Here is a 22746-nt window from a genome sequence, read left to right on the forward strand (position 1 = left end):
TCCTCAAAATTTGCTTGTAACTGTAATTTCCTCCTCATTCTCAAAGTATCTGATTCAGAACACAGATATTTTCTTCCTTGATATTTATTAAGTTAACCTGAAATAATTAACTTAAACCCTTATGTAGGCTTTTAGAAATCATTTGGGGGAGTTTTAGGAATTGTCTTCTGTATTAAAGATAATTATGTTTTTCTACTTTTGTATTTCAGCTCTTTGATTGGCATATACAGCTTGATAAATCTCTCCCTGCACCTCTGGGCACCATAGGTGCCTGGTTATACAGAGCAGAGGTGGCCCTGAGAGAGGAAATTACCATTCAGCAGGTCCATGAGGAAACAGCCAACACAATACAACGGAAACGCGAGCAACACAAGGTAAAAATCCCGGTGGATTTTCTGGCATGACAGTCCTAGTGTGGTCTGGGGATGTGGCTCTTTAGACCTTCCACGGACATGGGTCTCTCAGGCACCACTCATAGCGTTTCGGAGATGTCGCACTACCCTCACCCATGCTTGTGCTGACGGTTCCAGGAGATTTATTTTCTGAGGTATTTTCCAATAGCTCCGTGGTATTTTTTCATCTGTGGTTATCTTTGTTATTGCTATTGCTATATGTTATTTTTCAAAAGGTAAGCCACAGACCATACACATTTATATAATAATGTGATTGGCCATTGGCTTCAGACCTCATTCCTGTCTCCATTCAGGTTGACAAGTTCTATGTCCTGTGCTGTGACGGGGCAGGGGTTGAGGGAGAGTGGTGATTTTAGGAAGGGGTGGGATTAGACCTTGATGGCTTTTCAGTTATTTATTAATTTTTCAGCTTACTGCAAAGTCCATTGTGCTTAGTATAAATTCTAACATCCTTCCTCTTTGTGTTTTGTGATCGTACAGACCTAACTAAAAATGCTATTTTTCATCAACATCACATTAAACTCAATCCTGCATTTTGTGCAATTGAATTTGTGTACCACATTTACTGTGCCATGGTGGGGATTACTATATATGTGGAAAACAGACAAGCGGAGATGACCACATATGGGCAATTTATAGCTCATATATATTTTCTGTCAAAATATTAATATTTTTAACACTGCTTCAAGGAAATAGACTGTTATATATTCTAGACCAGATTATAAAGCAAATTCATGACAGGTTTTGTCTCATGCCCCTCTGGGACCTTATTTTTAGAACTAGAAATGTAGAGGTACAAAGCAGTTTCAGCTCCTGGCCCTCTCAACTCAACTTACTCAACCCAGACTCAGCCACCAGACAAGAGGGACACAAGAAGATTTTGTGTTCCTACACAATTAGTCAGGGCCTTTCCTGCGTTTATTCTTGGCCCTTCTTCAGTTATAATCAGTACCTCCAGACACTTGAAGTTTTGCTGATTATCTCTTAGCCTCTCCCTTTCCAACCACCACCCACATGCACAGAACACACAGAAAACTCCTTAGAATCTGCTTCTCAGGTAAGAACACCATTTGGAATCTGTTCCATGGGTAGAGATACACACACATAAAATCCAGGCCTGCTAGTCTGTACTATCTATGAAGATGGAAGATGAGAGATCAAATCACAAGAGTTTTTCTGGAACTGAACAGGGTTAAGGCTCCTTAGCATCAGAAAAGCCTAGGCTATGTCCATGTTGAGATTCCCAGGATATTAAAAATAGGGGGAAATGCGGAAACAGTGTTACATAAATGATACCACTTTAAATATTAGCAATTCATCATAAATACTCTGTAATACATCATGTAACAACTGAAATGATGTTTAACTGACATGGAATATTGCACACAAAAGAAGTCAGCTTAGGGTTTAAAATCAAATGTAGAGTGTGTATCGATTGTGGGTTAAATGTGTTAATTCAGCAAATATACACTGAGGGCCTCCTGTGTGCCAGATTTATGCACCAGGGAAACTGGTGAAGGTGCTTCCAATCTGTAAGTTTGAGACACAACATGTGTTTGTTGTTTGAGTAACATACTTAAGTCTGATTTGAATGCTCCACCTTAGAGAAAATGCCCTATAATATTAGCTGTGCTGTTTACTAGGTGATAAGATTTAGCAGAAATGTTAATTCGCTGCACACTTGTAGGCTGCAGCAACCCCTGCTAAGGAATGAGTTTTAAGTTGGATGTGCACATGTTGTCAGTGTATCTCTCAGTGATTATATGACTCCAGGCTCCTCATGACCCTTCTGGCCCCCTTGAGAGAGAAACCCTATGCCAACCACCAAGTGTGCAGCAAGAACCATTCCTTTGCCAAAGTGCAGTAAACAACCATAAAAACCAGAAATGAAATGGAGTAGAGAAAAGGGGAGTGGGAAGAGTTGGAAGAGATGCTTATCTGAGACTAAAAATCAGAAAGGACTAAAGAGCAAGCTGGGGAATGTGGTGAAGAGACAACAGCAAGTAAGCAGAGGCAGGTAAGGGCAAAGACTAGGTTCAACAGATCTCCAGAACGATCTTTTTACTGAGGGAGGAACTTGTACTAGGTCTGGTCACAGGCACTTAAGGTAGTAGAGTCATACGACAATGTCACTGTGAGTTATAAAATCAATTCTCACTCATTTAAAATGTATTTGTTAGGTGCCTGTAAAAAGATCAGCTTTGATGATGTGAGAAATTTGAATCATTGTTGAGATAAGTAAAATTCTAGGCCCCTTCAATAGCAGAAAAATCAGCCCATCACTTTGGTATCAGTACTTTGTGCTGGTCTGTTGGGCTCACTTGGAAATGCAATATATACGTTGAAAAGAGCACAAAATAGGACTCATCAATACATAAGTAAGAATATTTTAGAATATTATCTTCCTATCCCAGTCTATAAGTAACGATGGCTTTTGCAATGAAAACTTAGATATGCTATCAAGATCTAGAATTTTTGGCTTTCTGCATTACTCATACCTTTTTTTTTTTTAAAGATATACCACAGGACAATTCTTCATTACTTAATACATAATCAGTGTTCGATTCGAAAACTCAATTCAGATAATTTTTAAAATATTTTTTTTGCAAAGAGGTCATTTTATAAATGGTTCTACCAAAGTTATTTTTTTAATTGCATGTATATAGGGTCATATTATTCTGAAAAGCAAGATACACCTTTACTAGCTTTTCTATTTTCCAGATACTCTTATGCTTAGTTATCTAGGAAGGTAACAAATATAGTCATAGCTAACTATAATTGAGTATTTAGCCATGCTTCTGTCTTAAGTACTTAGTTTTGCTAAGCACTTGACATGTAGGATGTGAGAACAGGTATTCTTATCCTTATTTTGCAAATGAATAAACTTTAGGCAGAGAGAGGTTGAGTGCCTTGCCCAAGGTCACATAGCTGATAATCCAGATTGTTTTATTTATTTCTATTTTTAAAAGATTTTATTTATTTATTTATTTATTTATTTATTTATTTATTTATTTATTTGTCAGAGAGCGAGAGAGCACAAGCAGAGGGAGCGGCAGGCAGAGGGGGAAGCAGGCTTCCCGCTGAGCAGGGAGCCCCATGCAGGACTGGATCCCAGGACCCTGAGATCATGACCTGAGCCAAAGGCAGATGCTTAACTGACTGAGCCACCCAGGCATCCCTAATCCAGATTGTTTTAAACACTAAACTTAAACCATGCCCACAAAGCTATTGCATGTAACACATGTAGAGTAATTAAACTTACTAATTTTTATTAGTAGTACTGCTTTAGCCAAGTAAGGTTTTCAGTCTTAAGGAATCAGGAAAATAGCCATGAAACTCTACGACCTACTCCCCATCCTTACTGTAGTTATCAACCCTACCTAGATCACTTCCTCTCCTGTTTTGAAGATTTTATTTCCTGCATGACAATGCATGCCATAATTCTTAATAACTTCAGTAACCCATAGATAATCCTGCCAATAACCTGGCCTATTAGTTTCTTGATCTCCTGTCTTTCAGGGATTCCATCCTACACCCTATCCTAGCCTTTCAAGGCATAGGCATAGTCTAGAACTTGTCATCACCAGTAACTGAACCCCCCCTCCACAATCTCTTTTTCAAGCATCTATCTCACTGTCCAACCCATTTTGCCCCAACTCCAAATTGCATGAACTCTGTGCCCTATAGTCCATGATTTTGCTGCCTCTCACCCTCTTCATGTCATCCTTTCCCTTGGTCTTCTACTTAAAATCAGTGCTGAATCAGTAAAGGTCACCACTTGTACACACATTAATCGTCTTGACCCGGTTTCCTTTGTCCTGTGGGCCTGGTTAAAACACAGCTCTGGTTATAGTCCACTTTCTGCCTGGTCCCCGCCCACGCATATACAGCTGAGTGTGGCTGCGGAGAAACACATCCCCAGGCATGATGACTAACCCAGCTGGGTCCCCACTGCTGCCTGGCACTCCAAAGGCATTTCCTTTCGCCTCATCTCCATCGCCTCTTTATTTTGGGGACAACTATTCCATACCTTGTCTCTTCAAATCTTCCACACCTCCTCCCATATCCTTACTCTCAGCTGATGACACTGCTTCCTATTTCTCTGAGAAAATAGAAGCAATCAAAAAAGAATTTCCGCAAGCTCCCACGACCACATCAACCCACCTACGTGCATCTGTGCCTGAATCCTCAGTCTTCACTTCTGTTACTAGGGATGAACCATCTGTGCTCCAAGCTAAGACCAGCCCCTCCACATGTGTATGAGATCCCATCCTCCCTGCTCTTCTCCGGTAAACAGTGCCTGTAGTTCTTGCCTTTTTTTCACCCTCTCTCTGCTGGATTTGTGCCCACCCACATAAAGTATATGCTGTTAATCCTCTCCTCTTAAAGACTCCTTTAAAAAGAATAAATAAAATTTTAAAAATAAAACCTGTCTTCCTTAGCCCTCCCCTCCCCTCTAGCTACTGTCCATTTTCCCTCCTTCCTTTTTCAATGAAGCTCTTTGAAAGTTATCTGTGCTCATTTCGGTTTCAGAATTCTCTTCTCCAGTTCTTCTGAGAACCCATTCCAGTCGAGCTTCTCTTGCCATGCTGTTCATGTCAGGTTCACAAGAGCCCTCCTTCTTCCTCACTCAGTGGCCAGTTCTCAGTCTGTATCTTACCTTGCCTCTCAAAAGCATTTCACATAGTTATTTCCTCATCCTTGAACTACTTTCTTCATTTGGTTTCCTCATTTTCTTTCTACTCCTCTGGCTATGTTTTCTAATCTTTCCTGGTCTTTCCACAAATATTCACTGCGTACTCTCTATGTGCAAAGTGATGTTCTAGGCATTTGTGATGCACTCATAAGAAAAACAGACACTCAGTGTAGGAAAAAATTCCTACAGCATGTAATTTGCTTTCTAATGGGAGGAGGTGGATAAGAAATAATAAATGTAACTAGGTAATAAATTATATATTAGGTTAGATAGTCAAAGGCCGGAGAGTATTAGGGGTGGTGCAATTTTAATGAGGATTGTCAGTGAAACCTCACTGAAAAGATGATATCAAACAGGCAAGCACATTCCCATGTCAACCCCTTAGCCCTTGCCATTGTTCTGGAATGTTCTCTGTCCTTGGCCTGAAACATTCTCCCATTGATTAGTCTCAGTATGTTCTTCCTCATTTCCTTTGGGCCTTTACTGAAAAGTCACCTCTTAGTCAATACTTTCCTGGCCACCCCTTTGAAATTACAACTCCCTTTCCCTTTTTCTTGGTTGATTTTTTTCTTTGGCATTTATCTGCATCTCAACTGCTATTTTATTTTTTTTCTTTAAATTTTTTGTTGTTATGTTAATCACCATACATTACATCATTAGTTTTGGATGTAGTGTTCCATGATTCATTGTTTGTGCATAACACCCAGTGCTCCACGCAGAACGTGCCCTCTTTAATAGCCAACACCAGGCTAACCCATCCCCCCAGCCCCTTCCCCTCTAGAACCCTCAGTTTGTTTTTCAGAGTCCATTGTCTCTCATGGTTCGTCTCCCCCTCCAATTTACTCCCCTTCATTCTGCCCCTCCTGCTATCTTCTTCTTCTTTTTTTTTTTTAACATACATTGCATTATTTGTTTCAGAGGTACAGATCTGTGATTCAACAGTCTTGCACAATTCACAGCACTCACCATAGCACATACCCTCCCCAATGTCTATCACCCAGCCACCCCCATCCCTCCCACCCCCCCACCACTCCAGCAACCCTCAGTTTGTTTCCTGAGATTAAGAATTCCTCATATCAGTGAGGTCATATGATACGTGTCTTTCTCTGATTGACTTATTTCATTCAGCATAACACCCTCCAGTTCCATCCACGTCATTGCAAATGGCAAGATTTCATTCCATTTGATGGCTGCATAATATTCCATTGTGTATATATACTACATCTTCTTTATCCATTCATCTGTCGATGGACATCTGGGCTCTTTCCACAGTTTGGCTATTGTGGGCATTGCTGCTATAAACATTGGGGTGCACGTACCCCTTCGGATCCCTACATTTGTATCTTTGTGGTAAATACCCAGTTCAACTGCTATTTTAATTATGTATCTCATTTACTGCTTGATTTCCTGTACTGTAGTGTCAACTCCATAAGGACAAGAATTATTGTCTGTTTTCTTTCTGTTGTATTCCCAGCCCCTAAAAATGATTAGAAATATTCAGGCTTTCAGAATTTTAATTGGGTCAGTAGGCAGATTCATACATTCTGAGAAATTGTCCATTTGACTAAGTTTTCAAAATTATTGTTCAAATATTTAAATTGTTCAAAATATTTAAAAATATTCTTTGGTAATCTTTTCCATGCCTGTAGTTAAGCCCCTATTTTCCCCGAGTATTGTTTCTTTGCGCCTCCTTACTTTCCTTAATTGTGCTTTTGGCATTGTTGATTTTCACTGTCATATTATAACTGTCTTTTCCCACCTACTTTTTTACCAGAGGAATGATGGTATCACTCTGTCTATTATGTGAGAATAGAGACTGCGTTAGCAGTAGAGGGTAGAAGCCAGGGAACCAGTCTCAGTAATCCACATAGGGTGGCTTGACCAGGATGGTAGTTGTAGAGATGGTGAGAAATGGTCAGATTCCGAATATTTTCAAGGCAGAGCAATTTTTGGCATTAGATATTGATTATGAAAAAAAAAAGGAGAGTCATACATGACACTGTGTTTTTTCAACTAAGCAGTTGGAAGAATGGGGTTTCCATCAGTTGAGATGGAGAGACAGGGAAGCAGGTTTGGGGAAAGATCAGGAATTCAGTTTGGGGCATGATAAGTATGAGACTTCTTCACATCGAAGCGGACATGTGGCGTAGGCAGTAAGAGATAAGAGACAGGAGCTCAGGACACAGGTATAGGCTGGAGATAAATATTCAAAATCATTGGTATATAGAAGGATGTTGGAAGCTCTGAGACTAAAGAAATTAAAGAAGTATAGACAGAGAAAAAAACCTGTCAAGAACTGAGCTCTAAGGGAATCTAATATCAAGAAATCAAAGAGTAGAAGATGAACCAGCAGAAGAGTATGAGAAAGAGCAATCAGTGACGTGGGAGGGAATCCAGCTCCTGTGTTGTTTTAGAAGCTAAGGGAAGCAGTGCATCAAGGATAGGGCATTTTCAGTAACACGGTCACAGCAGTGCTTGTAAAATGCAAGTCAGTTCATTTCACCCCTCTCAAAACTTCCCACTGGCTCCCACCTATTCGAAATAAGCATTCCCAAATTCTTACAGAGGTCCACAGATCCGCAGCCCTTTCCCCTTGCTTCTCCTCCTTCCTCTACCGCCTGCTAGCGCAGTTGCTCCTTTGCTCCATCTCAGTCACTGAGAGAGGGGCACTGATAGCTCCCACAGCCATGTGGTTTTGTCAGTTTCTCCCTAGAGTTCTATCAGTTTTTACTCTATGTAAAAACTTTACTAGATATGTAAAGTTTACTCTATGTAAAAGGCTTTACTAGATATGTTCAAGTTCAGAATTAAGATAGCCACTATCAAATTGAAAGTTTCATCCTTAAGCAATTAATTACATGCAATGACTTTTATTCTCAAATCTATTTTGTCCAATATTGTTACATTCCTACCAGTTAACTTTTGTTAGTACTTAGGGTTCTGGCTCATTAGGATTCTGAATTTCATTGTTCCCACCTTCTTCAGGTTCCAAGACTTAAACTCCTACAGCAATGGTATAGATATTTGCCTCAAACAATCAGCTTTATCCATTTGTTTTTGCTCACAGGTCTATGATCCAGTTTTGGGGTCATATTTTCGCCAGAGTTGGAGACCTAAAAGATTTCCCTTACTTCCTGTGAGCCCACCAGTGAATTAAAGTCACATGCTGTGCTCAGCATCTAGCTGGTTTTTAGTACGATGGCTTTTCAGGGATCCCAGTGACATCACACCAGCTGTAGTTCCTTTATCATATTTTTGAAAATGTTTTTGTTTTGATATCTTCTCAAGATTCTTTCAGTTAACTAGATACTGACTATAATAAGGAAAACTTTTTAGAAAACAACGGGACATATGAGTATAGTCACAGACCCCTACTCATATATTAACATATAGTCATATATAATAAATCGGAGCTGGGTGTGGTGATGGCTCTAAATTTGCCGTGCACTCACTTGCGGGGGGGAGTCTCAGATAAGATCATAAGCCACAGAAATGTGTCTAGATGTTATAAAGGAGGCAAGGGGTGACTAAAATACTCATAGTCATTAGCTACTTTAGGTTGGTCTTCTGTCCCCTGTGATCAGCTCCTGTACATAGTGGCCTCCCTCTGGGCATGAGTGACTTGTGAATATCTGTGCAGTTACCTGTGCAGATCAATAGGTGATAATAGCAAAATATACCAAGATAGAAGTAGTTTGGCCCTAGATTTTTCTACAGTGTAAAAATTAATGTCCCTCAAGTTAAAAGGGACAAACACATATGTCTTTATGTGAGCAAGCACATATGACCTTAGTATGACCTTAACATTTTAATTTATATATGAGAGCCTTCATTTTTTTCCCCTTCCATCAAGTGTTTCTCTTATGGTTTTACGGTGTTTTTCCTTCTATTTTCTCCAATTAATCCACTACATCAGGGCACCTGGGTGGCTCAGTCATTAAGTGTCTGCCTTTGGCTCAGGTCATGATCCCAGGGTCCTGGGATCCAGCCCCGCATCGGGCTACCTGCTTCTCCCTCTCCCACTCCCCCTGCTTGTGTTCCCTCTCTCGCTGTGTATCTCTCTGTCAAATAAATAAGATCTTTAAAAAAAAATCCACTAAATCTCAGTGTGAGCTAACAGTGTTAATCTTAGTGTATCATTCTGGTGGGCTAATGGGTCTTACTTTTCAGTGAGTGACAAACTATTGGGTATTTATTCTGCTATTGGGAAACAAATTAAACTCTAGAGAATATGGCATGAACCATGTTTCATTTTTCTTCACTTCTGTGTGAGAAATTGGCTAGGAATTGTGACATACCTGTAAGTCTTTATACAAGTAAGTCTATTGACAGTGAAAAATTCAGAAAACAAATCTAGATAGGTTATTAAAATTTGTGTAGTTCTATACAGCTTACAAAGAATATTCATAAACATCACATTTGATCTTTCCACTCTGATATCTATGGGACATTCCCTGTGCTTGTTTGAAATCTTCTAACCATAGGAGTATTTTCATAATATTGTAATATAACTGGCTTAAATGGTGAGCAAGTATCACTTTATAGTAGTCTACATGCATTCAAAATAAAATAACAAGAGTGTAATGTGTGTGTGTGTGTGTGTGTATTACCATTAAAGGGTTAAACCAGTTGTGCTTAGTTTACAGCTTCTAAAAACCAATATATTCAAAATCAAGGAAGGAGAAAAATCCTAACAAATCATTGTTTGTAGCAGTAACTATATTTTCCTTTGGACCATGTGCCTTTAAAATGTCTGAATGCATTGCCGTGCAAGTGTCATGTGTGTTTAAAAGATGCCATAATTATTAGATACAGCTCTAGCACAGGCCTTATAGACAAGCACCAGGGCTCCTCTACAAGGTAAAAGCCTGTGAGAGGCACCAAGTCGCATATGGATGTAGCAGCATGATCAAATTGTTGAGTACATTGACTCATCGCTACAAGCTGAAAATTATGCTTCTTAGCCTCCTGTGAACATGTTTTCTCATTTTTTATTTTTTTAAATTGTATCTTAGGATCTGCTTCAAAACACGGATGCCCACAAAAGAGCATTCCATGAAATCTACCGGACCAGGTCTGTTAACGGGATCCCAGTGCCACCTGATCAATTAGAGGACATGGCCGAGAGGTAAGAGAATGGCTGATTATAAACGAAGTATCTTTTTTTAAATGCTTAGTGGGAGTTTTTTCCATTTCTTTTCTTTTCAATGAACTGATTTTTTTTTTTTTGCAGAGATTCTTTCATTTGGTACATAAAAATTGAGCTCCCATAACATATGCTAAGAATGCCAACATTCTAATGTCTTATTGTTTGAAAAGAGTAAACCTGAATATATCCACCCAGCCTGGAAATCACAGAAATGGTTTCTTCAGAGACTGTATTTTTATTCAGTACTGTGAGGAACATTATGTAATATTGCAAAAACAGCTTATAAAAGAAACAGATGAGAGTTGTCTTGGCAGGGGAAGAACTAAATTAAATACTTCAATCAATCATGATTTGCCTTTAAATCCAGAGCTAGAAAAGGAATCAGATCTCCTGATAGTGATTGATCAGCCAGAGTTTAGAAGACCTTGTTCCTGCTATTATATTTAGCACTGACGTGTAACAGGTTAAGTAAGCACCGTTCTGTTACTATTAGTTACATTCTGTAAATTCTCGGTGTTTTATTTCTAGGTTTCATTTTGTTTCCTCCACATCAGAGCTACACTTAATGAAAATGGAATTTCTAGAATTAAAGTACCGTCTGCTCTCACTGCTGGTTCTTGCAGAGTCAAAGCTGAAATCTTGGATCATCAAGTATGGGAGGAGAGAGTCAGTGGAGCTGCTTCTGCAAAACTACATCGTAAGTCTCCCTGGTGCTTTGAGAAAGAAATCAGAGGACACATGGATTTAGCACTTAGTACCTACCAGTTTATTTGACGCTATTATTTTTATCTCGAATTTAAGCATAAAGATACCAGTGTGTTAAATGGGTTTGATATAAGTTAGCTCTTCGCAATAATCTGAAATATTCACCTATATTCTTTGGTAAAATGAAAGATTTTGCTCCATTAATCATACTGAACCATTGACTGGCTTTATTGCTTAAAAAAAAAGTTTTTGCATTGCATACCCATGATTTTGATTGTGAGCTCACCATTGAAACTGAGTTAACATACTTAAAGATTATGCTCATGTCTATAAAAATCAATCATTTTCAGTTATTCATATGGGGACTATAGGTCCAGCATGTCTCCGAGTTTCATTGCTTCTCGTGTGCATCCAGGAAAAGTAAAATTTTTGTCTATGAATCTCTGTAACAATTTAATTTTTATGGATTATCTTATATTTTGGGCTATCAGTATAAATAATTCTATATCTACATAGAGTAGTAGCCCTGCATTAATGAAGAAATTAGGTTGTTTTGTAACTAGCATTTTCTATTTACATGTAATTAGAGAATTATTCCTTAAAGGTAGTTTATTTCTGTTAAACAAATCCCCCCACAAATTTATTAGCAATACAAATTTGCTCTCAAAGTTTATGTCCATAAGGCATCTCAGTCCTGTACCACTCCATTTGTGTTTAATCACAAATTCTAAATAAGAAATTAGTAATTTTAAAATCCAAGCCCATTTCTAACCTGACTAGTCAGAGTAGCTTTGTAACTGGTATGACTGAATGCTTATTGAAACCATATCTTTACTGAAGCATTCTAGAATCAGAATATATTTTGCTATATTTTAATTACATTTTTAAAGTTTTACATTTTAAAGTGATGAATGAACAAGATCGTTTGGGGAAAAATACATTTACAGTAAAATCTTTCTTTAGGATTACTACAATTGTCTTGGAAATATGTGTCAAAAAATATGAAATCTGTTATGATGTGTTCCCTTATTCATTTTGAATTATTTTGGAAAGTGATGAAAAATCTTATTTTTTAAGTTCAAGCAATTAGTTTAGTCTTTTAAGTATTAAATACAGATATGCATTTATATTTTTGGGTTTAGTCATGTCAAACGATACACAATGAACTCAGTAGGTAATTATGCAGGATCTGTCTTTGTTCTCGCTATTTAAGGACAGCCAATCAGATTGAAATGCCTAATGGGAGTGTTCCACCAGGTTAATGTTCTAATACAAGGATGTTAGTAATTCTCTTTGAACTTCTCAAATAAAGAATATGTAAATAGAGACTTGCTTATTAATCTTAAAAAATTAATGTTAATTAAAAAAACAGTACTTCTGCTTTCTCCATAAAGTAAAGAGAAGTTCACTGCTTCATAACTTTAAATTATTGGTAAACTTGCTAATTTCACTACAAATGTAGCACATTAAAATGAACATTTCTTAATATTTTTATTCCATGGTGAAAAACACCTATTTATTGCTAACCCTTCTTTTCTGTAAAGGGTTTTACAGTATTTTTTGTTTAATAGTTTTAGTAACTGTGGGATATTGAGTGTTCCCCATGAGCCCAGTGTTTTACCTGTGTCATCTTGCATCCCAGTGACAACCTAAGAGCTGGACATTTTCACATGGTTTCACTGAGAAAACAGAGCCTTTCAGCGCTCAGCCCTCATGTTCTGGGTGGCACAGTTGGTAAGAAGTAGAGTCAGGATTTGAAGTCACATCATTCTGAACCAAAAGCTTAGGTACTGAACTTGTTTATCTAACAATATTGGCTGCGAAAGTTTTTTTTTTAACTTAAAAGACCAAATAATTAAAATGATCTCCTGTAGCTTAGTGAACTAAGGAATGTAGCACACATAAATATTAGTTCCATTTAATGTTAGTTCATATTTGACAATATTTTACACTTACATACTGATAGTGACAGTGACAGAAATAATAATTTCTGTTTTAGGTATTGTAGCAGAACGGGGCAAAGTAGGGGAGATTATTACAGTCTGGCCACCAGTCACATGGAAATATGTTGAATTATGGTTCAGTTACTTACAGCCCATGTGACTTCATGAATAATTTCTAGGAGACTTAGTCTTTCCCAAATTTTTAATGATGATGATGATGATGAAGAATTATAAGGACTTTTGTAAGGAAGAAAGAAGGACACATACTGCTTTCCTTTTATCTCATGCCCCCTATAGCTTCTCTCATCCCTTTGGAATTAGTGAGAAAATAATGTTCTTTAGAACAGACTATTTCAAAGAGTGAAGACTTCCAAATAAAGTAATAAAATCAGGTTCTTAAATCCATTCCTTTCCTTGGCTTCTAAAAAAATTTATTGTAATGAGCCATATGCTGCTCCACATCATCTAATAACCAAAGTAATATGCAGGATGTAAAAGTTCCATAATTATCTTTTCCTTAGTTTGAATTCTCAATTCATTCTTACTCATATGCAAAAAAACCCCACCATTTTTTAAAGGATTAGAGAATCAGAAAATGTGCTTCCTACTTACCTCTTGTACTAGGTGCTCAGGTATGCAGCTGCTACGTGCTCAAGAAATTCTTGGAAAATACTTCGCAAATGCTTGTTAATTAAACCTAGGCCACATGCTATTCATAAGAGATTACATACTGTAATATAAATTAGGAGATAATTGGTTTGGTTTTTGCTGTCAGCATTGTTCTTGACATGACCATGTTTTGTTAACACATGCTTCAGTTTTACTGTGGAAGAAATAGGATAACTCATTCTTTTCCATAGAAGAAGAGCTCTTGGAATTGTGGCCTATGTGAATGCAGCATAAGTAACGTGAACATTTATTTTATTATTTGTAATTATTTTATTAATGTAAATAGGCAATTCTGATAAAACCTCTTCTCAAAGATGATTTTTTAAATCTTAAATTAGCTGGCTTAGCTCCATTCAAGTGAAATCGATGAATTAAATTTGTTTATCTCTATATTTATCTTGTGAGAGAAGTTTAGTATCTTCCACTAATACTTTGGATTTAGTGGGATAAAGAGATATCTTATTTTCTTGAAGGGCCATCAACTATAACATGGCTGACTTGTTGAACTTGATATCCAAATTTAAGCCTTATTTTTATTTTTTTATAATTATATAGTTCTTTATTTTAAAGATTTTATTTATTTGAGAGAGAGAGAGATAGCTGGAGCAGAGGGGATGGGCAATGGGAGAGGAAGAAGCAGACTCCCTGCAGAGCAGGGGAGCCCGAAGTGGAGCTCCATCCCAGGACTCTGGGATCATGACCTGAGCTGAAGGCAGAGCCTTAACTGAGCCACCCAGGTGCCCTGTAAGTCTTATTTTTAAAGAAATAAATTAATCCTATCATTATTTTAAATATTCATTTGCATTTTCTTCTGCACCCTTCTGAGAGACTAGTTAGCTCATGGTAAAAAGGAGATTTAGCACTCCTCCTGGCAAAGTGATATTAAGAGATAAAATAATTCATGCTATGAAATGGATTTACTCTGTATTCAGAAAGAAAAAAGTGTCAAAATAAATGAACCAGTTAAAAGGTAAAATAACAAATAAGGTATCTTCCTTCAAAAATTAATTGCCTAGTCTTCCTAATAGGAAGGCTCAAAAATACTTTAATGAATCCCTACAACATTTATAATATTCTTAAAGTATCCTGTTTTTCCCTTTGGAAATAAAACTGGAAATAAACTTTCCTCTCTTCATTTGTAGTTAATTTGTAAACAATTCTAGCAAAAGCATGTTAAATGAAGTCTTTCTGTCCAATACAGCCACTATTTCCCTTTCCTCTCACACTTAGAATTGTTTTCCCCATTAGCTTCTTGAAATTTGTTCCAAAAATAAATGGAGACTATTTTTTTAAACATTGCCAAATATATTTATCTCTTCATTTGTCTACAGTGTCTTGCACATTAGGTGTAACTTTCCTTTTTTGATCAAATTATGATATGCTCATTTGGTTAAATTATTCCAAATTTAAATTACAGTAAATTACCTTTCCCTAGTTGGGGAACAGGGAGGTTAAGGGAGTAGAACATAAGGGTAAATAATTAATTAGCCAATTTATTATTTTACTTACAAAATAATACAGCCTGTTAAATTATTGAAATAAGTGTTCCTCGTGGAACCCTTCATTCCAGGTAACTCACAGCTTTCCCTAGTCACTATATTCCTGAAGAATAATTTATAAATGCTTTATAAACATAAAATGCTATGAAATGTATTATACGTGGAATGTTTTTAAGTGTTATCTTGAAATATAATAAAAATTTATCAGTAAAATTGAGGGATGTCTATGAAATTACGAAGTTTTATATCTGCACTCAAACATTTTGCATTTCCATATTAAGTATTCATCAGCATATCACACTGGACTTCAGCTGCTTTCTAAAGGCTAATTTTGCATTTTGTAATAGAGACACTTACCAAGTATTTTATTGGGTTATCATAGGAACTAATTGTACTATTAAAAGAAATTAAAGAGCCTTTGGTGATATGTTGGTAACTATGATTGCATTTTTTTTTCCTTTACCATAGCAGGACTAATCTTCGAAACAGGAGTTATTTCATATTTCCTGGAGTTAACAATAAAATTTACCTAAGGATTTCTTGTGTGTTCTAAATTTTATAGTGCCCATTTGCTGATGGTGGCTCTGTTACATATGTAAATTACATACAACTATAGACATGTCTTATCTGTAATTTTTACACTTGTGGGTGGGATATGTGATTATTTAAAATTTTTCTACTTTTAAATATTTTTGTACTTTTTATTTTAAGAAAAGTGTGCACTGTGCCATTTATTTATAATCCAAGTTCCTCAGAGCCATCATTCACCAGAATTAATGTTCAAAGAGCAACAAAATCCCACAGCTCAAACACAGTTGGACATGAAAATGTTCTTCCAAATTTAGTGCTTTCTAAATGTTAGCCCCAGGTTGTCTGGAGAGACTTCAGTCCCTTCTAAAAACAAACCCTTGCGTGGAGAAGAAATAGAATACTTTCTCAATAGTGCTGAGTTAGAATTAAAAGTGAGTGTGGAATCAATTTATATTCTCAGAATAGCTGGGTTATTTTGTAACAGTTGAACTAATTTGCTATATTTTACGAGAGTGAGGCTGGTAAATTTGGGCAAAATACCTATATATCTCTCTTGAAGAAATGGACTTTGGTATTTCTACTATGCCTGGTGTTTGCCGTCTTCTAACCACTCCCCCTTTCTAGTCTTTTATAGAAAATACCAAGTTCTTTGAACAGTATGAAGTGACATACCAGATCTTGAAACAGACAGCAGAGATGTATGTCCAAGCTGACGGTTCAGGTAAAACACATGATAGAATTGGCTGAACTGTTGAATGCAGTATGGTTTAGAACCTACAGATTTCTGTGATCGGCTCATTTTTTTTTCTTGCAGAATCTTTCTGTGACCCTGCCATGGGCCTGGAACGCACCTATTGGCTTCAGTCCCCTTGACTTTGTGCAATGCCTCTCTGCCCTGTATAATCATACTGTGTGTGTGTGTGCATGTCTATGTGTGTGATCTTCTGAGAAGGGGCAAAAAAAAAAAAAGCATTCCTTTTCTAAATTGCAATTTTCTAACCTACTTTCAATTCTGAGGATTAAATGAAAAAAAGTAACTTGAATATTACTATCAAGTAAATGAAAACTTAAGTTAGTGTAAAGACACAAGTTGTAAAATATGTTTGCTTCATTTTGTAAATATGTCTGTCATATTTGCTGAAAATGAACTGTAGCATTTGTGATTGATACTATATATGTGACCATCTATTTAAGTGCATATAAAATGCAAAAAAATACATATGTCACTTATTGCATCCCGTTTATCAAAAAATTTAAATATATTATTTTTAATCTTTATAAATACCTGTGAATATGGTACAACATACCCAGCATTAGCTGAATGAAATTCTAACATTTCATCTTTTAACTTTATAATCTAAAGAAGAATTATAGGGGTGCCTGAGTGGCTCAGTCGGTTAAACAGCTGCCTTTGGCTCAGGTCATGATCGAGCCCCACATTGGGCTCCCTGCTCAACGAGGAGCCTGCTTCTCCCTCTCCCACTCCCCCTGCTTGTGTCCCTCTCTCGCTGTGTCTCTCTCTCTGTCAAATAAATAAATAAAATCTTAAAAAATAATCTTTAAAGAAGAATTATAGTTGCACACCAGTGTATAGACCATAGAGAAAAGGCTTGGTGGATTTAAAATATAAAGTAAGAATTATAATTTGTCGTATCTGTTTTAGTGGAAGAAGCCGAGAATGTGATGAAATTCATGAACGAAACCACTGCCCAGTGGAGGAACCTCTCAGTAGAAGTTAGGAGCGTGCGGAGCATGCTGGAAGAAGTAATCGCTAACTGGGATCGATATGGCAATACTGTGGCCAGTCTTCAGGCCTGGTTAGAGGATGCAGAGAAAATGCTAAATCAGTCAGAGCATGCCAAAAAGGTAAGATTGCTCTTACCAAAGGAAAGGAGTATACACGAACTTAGCAATGAGACACAGCATAGGTCTCTAGGGAATGTTATATATTTGCAAATGTGACTCACGATTCTTGACATTACCTCAAGAGTTGTGCTCTCGGGTTAGTAAATTATTTTAGGCCAAGAAATACACTGCTTTACAGAAGTTATGTTAAAACGGTTCCCTCTCTGATCAGTTCAGTGTTTGGCTTTTGCATTCAGAAGAGCAGGAACCTATGGAGGGACAGCCAAACCCAGGGGGCCGCAGAGGTCACTTTACTCACCATTAGGTCTGTACGTGAAGGGCCCTGACCTCTGTGGATTTCCTCATTTCAGAGAGTATAACTTAATATTGATTCTGCATAATGACACACACCAGTTGGACATCTGGGTCACCACATTTTTGTCTCTTTGGATATTCCTTTTTGGATTTTATCAGCCCTTAGTCAAGGGTTGAGAATGGCAAGAGTGGGCAAGAGTGATATTTTTCCTCCAATTAGAGGTGTGTATGTGAGGGTTTAAGAGGTACTGTTTTACTTTAATGTCACTTACATTAAAATATCACATAAAATGGATTGATTTCTCTATGTGTACTTCTTACTGGGAATCTGATATTGTCCCATGAAAAATCAATTTATATGTTATGTGAAAGATATAAAAATGCCAGGCTCCCATTAAAGAGTATAGTAAATACATTAGAATTAAGTGCTTGCTATCCAAGATTGGCTCTTCTATTATTGTGTTATGCAAGTAGATGCATAATTTTTAAATCTTTACCACTCTATATTTCACATAGATTACTTATTCTCGTGTAGCTGAGGATGATAAGAACTGTATACCCATACAGATTTTGGCTTTTCTGATTAGACTGGCAGTGCCCTAGTAGATGTCATATGTGTTAATTTCATCCAAGGGACTATAACCACCAGAAACAGAAGTGTTCTCATCTATTTATGTGAGAAGTCCTCCCACACATGGCTTATAAAATAGATTTTGAATTATCTTTGGTATCCTTGGTTTTTACCGTGGTGTGTGTGTATATGCATGTACACGTATATTAACTTGAAATCAGCAGAAAACTGCTTCATTGCCAAGTGCGTAACCTTAAACAAATAAGAAACGATGTTATTGTATTAAGTCTTCTTGGCCCAGATATATAATTTTTAAAAATTTTCCTTCAATGATTTATGTCCATGATTGTTAATTATCTTCATGTACTATATTCAGATTTTAAAATAAAAAATGATAGTTCAAAAAAGTTTGTTTATAATTTTTAAACAAAACTATACATTACTCTAAAATGCCACACCTTTTATATGACTCTGGCACTGGTATTTACTGTGTACAAGTCCCTTACACTTACAGAAATTCAGTTTTTAATTTGTAAAATAGGAATAACAGAAAATGGCCATCATGTTTTGTTTTGTTTTCAGCAAAATATATGGTAAAAGATATAAGCTGTTCTTATTAAAAGACACTCAGCATTTCTAGTTCCTATTTTTGAACCTCTTTACTGAAAATTGCATTTGGAAGGAGAGCGAATATTTACCTTAAAATTTGTACAAATTTAGAACAAAGATACTTCTCATAGTTTGGTTACTTCCATATCATTTATTAATTTTTGGTCTGTGGTTTACAGTAGTGTGCATTGTTTATTTTTTAGGATTTTTTCCGAAATTTGCCTCACTGGATACAGCAGCACGCTGCCATGAATGATGCGGGCAATTTTCTAATTGAAACATGTGATGAGATGGTTTCCCGAGATCTTAAACAGCAATTACTATTGCTCAATGGGCGATGGAGGGAGTTGTTCATGGAAGTCAAGCAAGTATGTCTTTCAATCTCTATATACTTAGAACATGCATGTGTTATAAACGTGGTGATAAACAGTCTGTTTAGAGACTGTTTATTGTTGTAGCATGGGCTTATTTAGGCAGAGTATAGATGTGTTTAGAACTGTTATGCTTATTTTTGGTCCTTTATTCGTTCCCATTTATAATAGAGGAACATTATGGAAATGTATAGTTTGATTCAAGAGTATGTTGACATATGGAGCCTACAGATAGGGGACGACTCATGTTTGAAATCATAATTCTTTGCTTCTGTGCTAGTTCCTTTTTTCCTTTCACAGTAATTGGACTTACTTCAAGTGTATCTAAAATAAGAGTCAGAAATTATCATCTTTCTTACCATATAACAATTCTAGAGAGTAGGTGAACGTCAAAGTTACAGGCTCCCAGAGGCTTAATGATTTTCCGTGTTGTGCTCCTCCCTTTCCTTAACAGTATGCTCGGGCTGATGAAACGGACAGAATGAAGAAGGAGTACACAGACTGTGTTACTGTCCTGTCTGATTTTGCAACTGAAGCCCATAAGAAACTTTCTGAACCCTTAGAAGTCTCTTTTCTTAATGTCAAGTTATTAATTCAAGACTTGGAGGTGAGGGGGTAGTTTCTGGACAAGGAAGTGAAAACCTGTTCTGTTGGGAAAAGGAAGATCACTGAAGTTAACCCAGATCCTTGCAAAGTAAAACCTATGTCTCTTTGGCACGATTTTGGCATGTGTACATATCCTGGTTAGCACTTCAAAATTGAAAAAAAAAAATGCATTTAAATAAAAAATCTATTTGGATTTTTTAAGGATATGTTTTGATCAAATAGTAACTTCAAAATAGTTTTTTAATGTAGAGATTTTTTTCTACAACCAAATTACAAAGGACTAGGAGAAAACAGGAAACATCTACAGATGACACCTCTACATAAATGCCTTTCCTATAAAGTATTGACTAAATGAATTGTGCTCTTCACATATTTTGAATACCTTGCAGCTCTCAAAAATGAAGTAGTAAAAGAATATTTAATGACATGGAAATCTTTTCTAATATACTATTAAATGAGAAAAGCCAAAAATAGTATCCTTTTTTGTAAATATAAAAAAATGGGTGTAAGCATGCACAGGGGAAAACATTAATGATGTAGTGATGAGATGTTGGCTCTGGTTATCACTGTGTAAGAAGACTGTAAGTAATTTAATTTTTTTCTTATTATCTCTGATTTATAAATTTTCTACTATGACAGTGTGTTACTTTTCTTAAGAAAAAGTAAGTTGTATCATTGTTAAGGTCAGAGGAATTGCCCCAAATTAACATGCATTTGCTTGTTATAATGATTGCATACTACATTAACACATATATTTTTGAAAGTGTACAGATTACTTCAGCTTGTCTGTATGTTAATTTAAGGATTTATGGTTACTTCTAAAGGAAAGCTTTTATCTATTCATGTGATATTACCAGTATATAATATATTAGCAATAAAGGAAAGCAATAACTGGAATTTCCAAAAATTTATTAGAAGTATAGGATTTTATACAGTACATACTGATTTTTGTCTAACCTTCTGTGGAATCCTGAAATTAAAAGGAAATGTACCATGTGTTAATTTAGCTGTTTCAATGATTCATGCAGGACATTGAGCAGAGGGTGCCTGTAATGGATGCTCAATACAAGATGATTACAAAGACTGCACACCTCATTACCAAAGAGAGCTCCCAAGAGGAAGCTAATGAAATGTTTGCAACCATGTCTAGGCTCAAAGAACAGCTAACCAAGGTGGGAAAATACTTTAATGCATGACAACTGTGCGGGACCAACACTGCCTTCAACATGCTTTACGCCTCCTCAGTCACACCCATGGGCAGATTCTTTACTTGTTAAGAGATGCTTTTGCTTTTTCCTGGGATTCTTGATTTAGTAACTCTGTCATTTAATAACTTTGTCATGAGTTTTAAAACTGAAACTATGGATCTGATGTCAAGTATTACCTCTGTTAATTTAGAAACACTAGGAGCTTTATTAGAAAGATAAGTCTCTTCTGGAGGAATAAGGGGTCAGTTAAATGTGGTAAAACAAAGGTGGGGGGAGAAAAGGAAGGGGAAGGAGGAGGAAGAGATCAGATATTTAAATGAGAAAGAACTCCCAAATGCCCTTTTATTGAGTTTTGTTTGACATCCCTCTGCTCTAAGATTATTTATGCAGTGGAGAATTCTGCCCTCTTCATTTCATGGAGCTCACCTTAGACTTAAGATCTATACATTTCTACCACTTGTGTATAGGGAACTCCATGGACATCAAGCACTAGCCATAAGACTTTTCTATTCTGTTGAGGGACTTCCTTAAGAACTTTGGAAGTTCCACTGGAATTTTTTATCTGTCTGAAGTTGAATTTTATGAAGATGGTATTGTTTGTGATTGGGTAATTAATTTCTGATAGAGGAAAGGAGTGACTATATAAATGAAGAGGAAAATTTTGTAATGAAGACTTGAGAAACAGAGGAAAAGAAAGCAGAGAAACCTGTTATTTAGGAGGGAAAAAGCAGAGAGAGATAACCTACATGAAATCAGTAGTGGAAAAATAATGTAAAGAGGAATAAATGAGATAGGTGAAAATAGGAAGAATCATGGTCTTGAAAAAAAAAAGAAAACTTCATTTGCCAAACTGGTATAAATTAGAATGTTAATTTCTAATTCTTTTTATTTTAATATTCAAGTTAAGATTATTTATAGAGATTGGGCACAATTCGAGGTCAGTGCTGTTGAATTGATAACCAAGCTTTTAGAACCATATCTTGGGCTTGCATATCTTAGCCTAGGCCAAGTTTAATGATTTGGGGCAACCTCTGAGAAAGCAAATTCCACCTGTAAACACATCTAAGTTGTTCAGCTTTTTAAAACTACTACTTTAGTTGTAGCATCTCAGTTAAATTTTCAACTGTATCCAGGAAAGATTTCTAAAGCATACTTGATTTTTATGCATATTAGCAGTTTCTCTTCATTTTGTTCAGAGTCATTTTAGCAGAGCCTTCTTGCAGTAGTAGATCAGTAGCTTTCTTTTGGGGAGTTCATCCTTCAGGCAGGGTATCTGACAGCATGAGAATATTTATAATTTAAGAAAAAAGAGAATGGTCAACTAACAAGGACTCAATTTCCTTTCCTTGGTTCCCAGAAGTACAAATAATATTTGGGTAGCAATTCTAAGTAAAATGAATGGGGACAGGAAGTTCTTAGAGAATGACCTGGTCCTGGATTCTAACATAAAGTGATAAGGCAGAAACTTTATGGATCTCTTGATCCCCAGGAGTGTATGGCCTCAGCATTAAGATAAAGAATACAAGTGTATAAAGTAACAGCATTTTTTTTAAAGACAATTGACAAATGAGGGCTGGGTCAATTCAGACTGGGAAGATATCCCCTGGCGTGGGGAC

General features: G+C 36.5%; 1 protein-coding gene across 1 annotated transcript in view; it reads left to right on the forward strand.

Annotated features, from left to right (window-relative positions):
• The window catches only part of SYNE1 (spectrin repeat containing nuclear envelope protein 1), a 454522-nt gene that overhangs the window by 141206 nt on the left and 290570 nt on the right, over nt 1-22746 (forward strand). Inside the window, exons 12-19 of the mRNA XM_028103363.2 lie at nt 210-374; nt 10125-10237; nt 10787-10955; nt 16230-16326; nt 17269-17471; nt 19149-19313; nt 19771-19923; nt 20951-21094. Coding sequence (XP_027959164.1) covers nt 210-374; nt 10125-10237; nt 10787-10955; nt 16230-16326; nt 17269-17471; nt 19149-19313; nt 19771-19923; nt 20951-21094 — 1209 coding nt within the window. The remainder of the gene's footprint in view (nt 1-209; nt 375-10124; nt 10238-10786; nt 10956-16229; nt 16327-17268; nt 17472-19148; nt 19314-19770; nt 19924-20950; nt 21095-22746) is intronic.

Source organism: Eumetopias jubatus, unplaced genomic scaffold, assembly GCF_037043125.1.
Source record: "Eumetopias jubatus isolate StellerSeaLion01/CBP00866 unplaced genomic scaffold, mEumJub1_p1.0 scaffold_6, whole genome shotgun sequence".
NCBI lineage: Eukaryota > Metazoa > Chordata > Mammalia > Carnivora > Otariidae > Eumetopias > Eumetopias jubatus.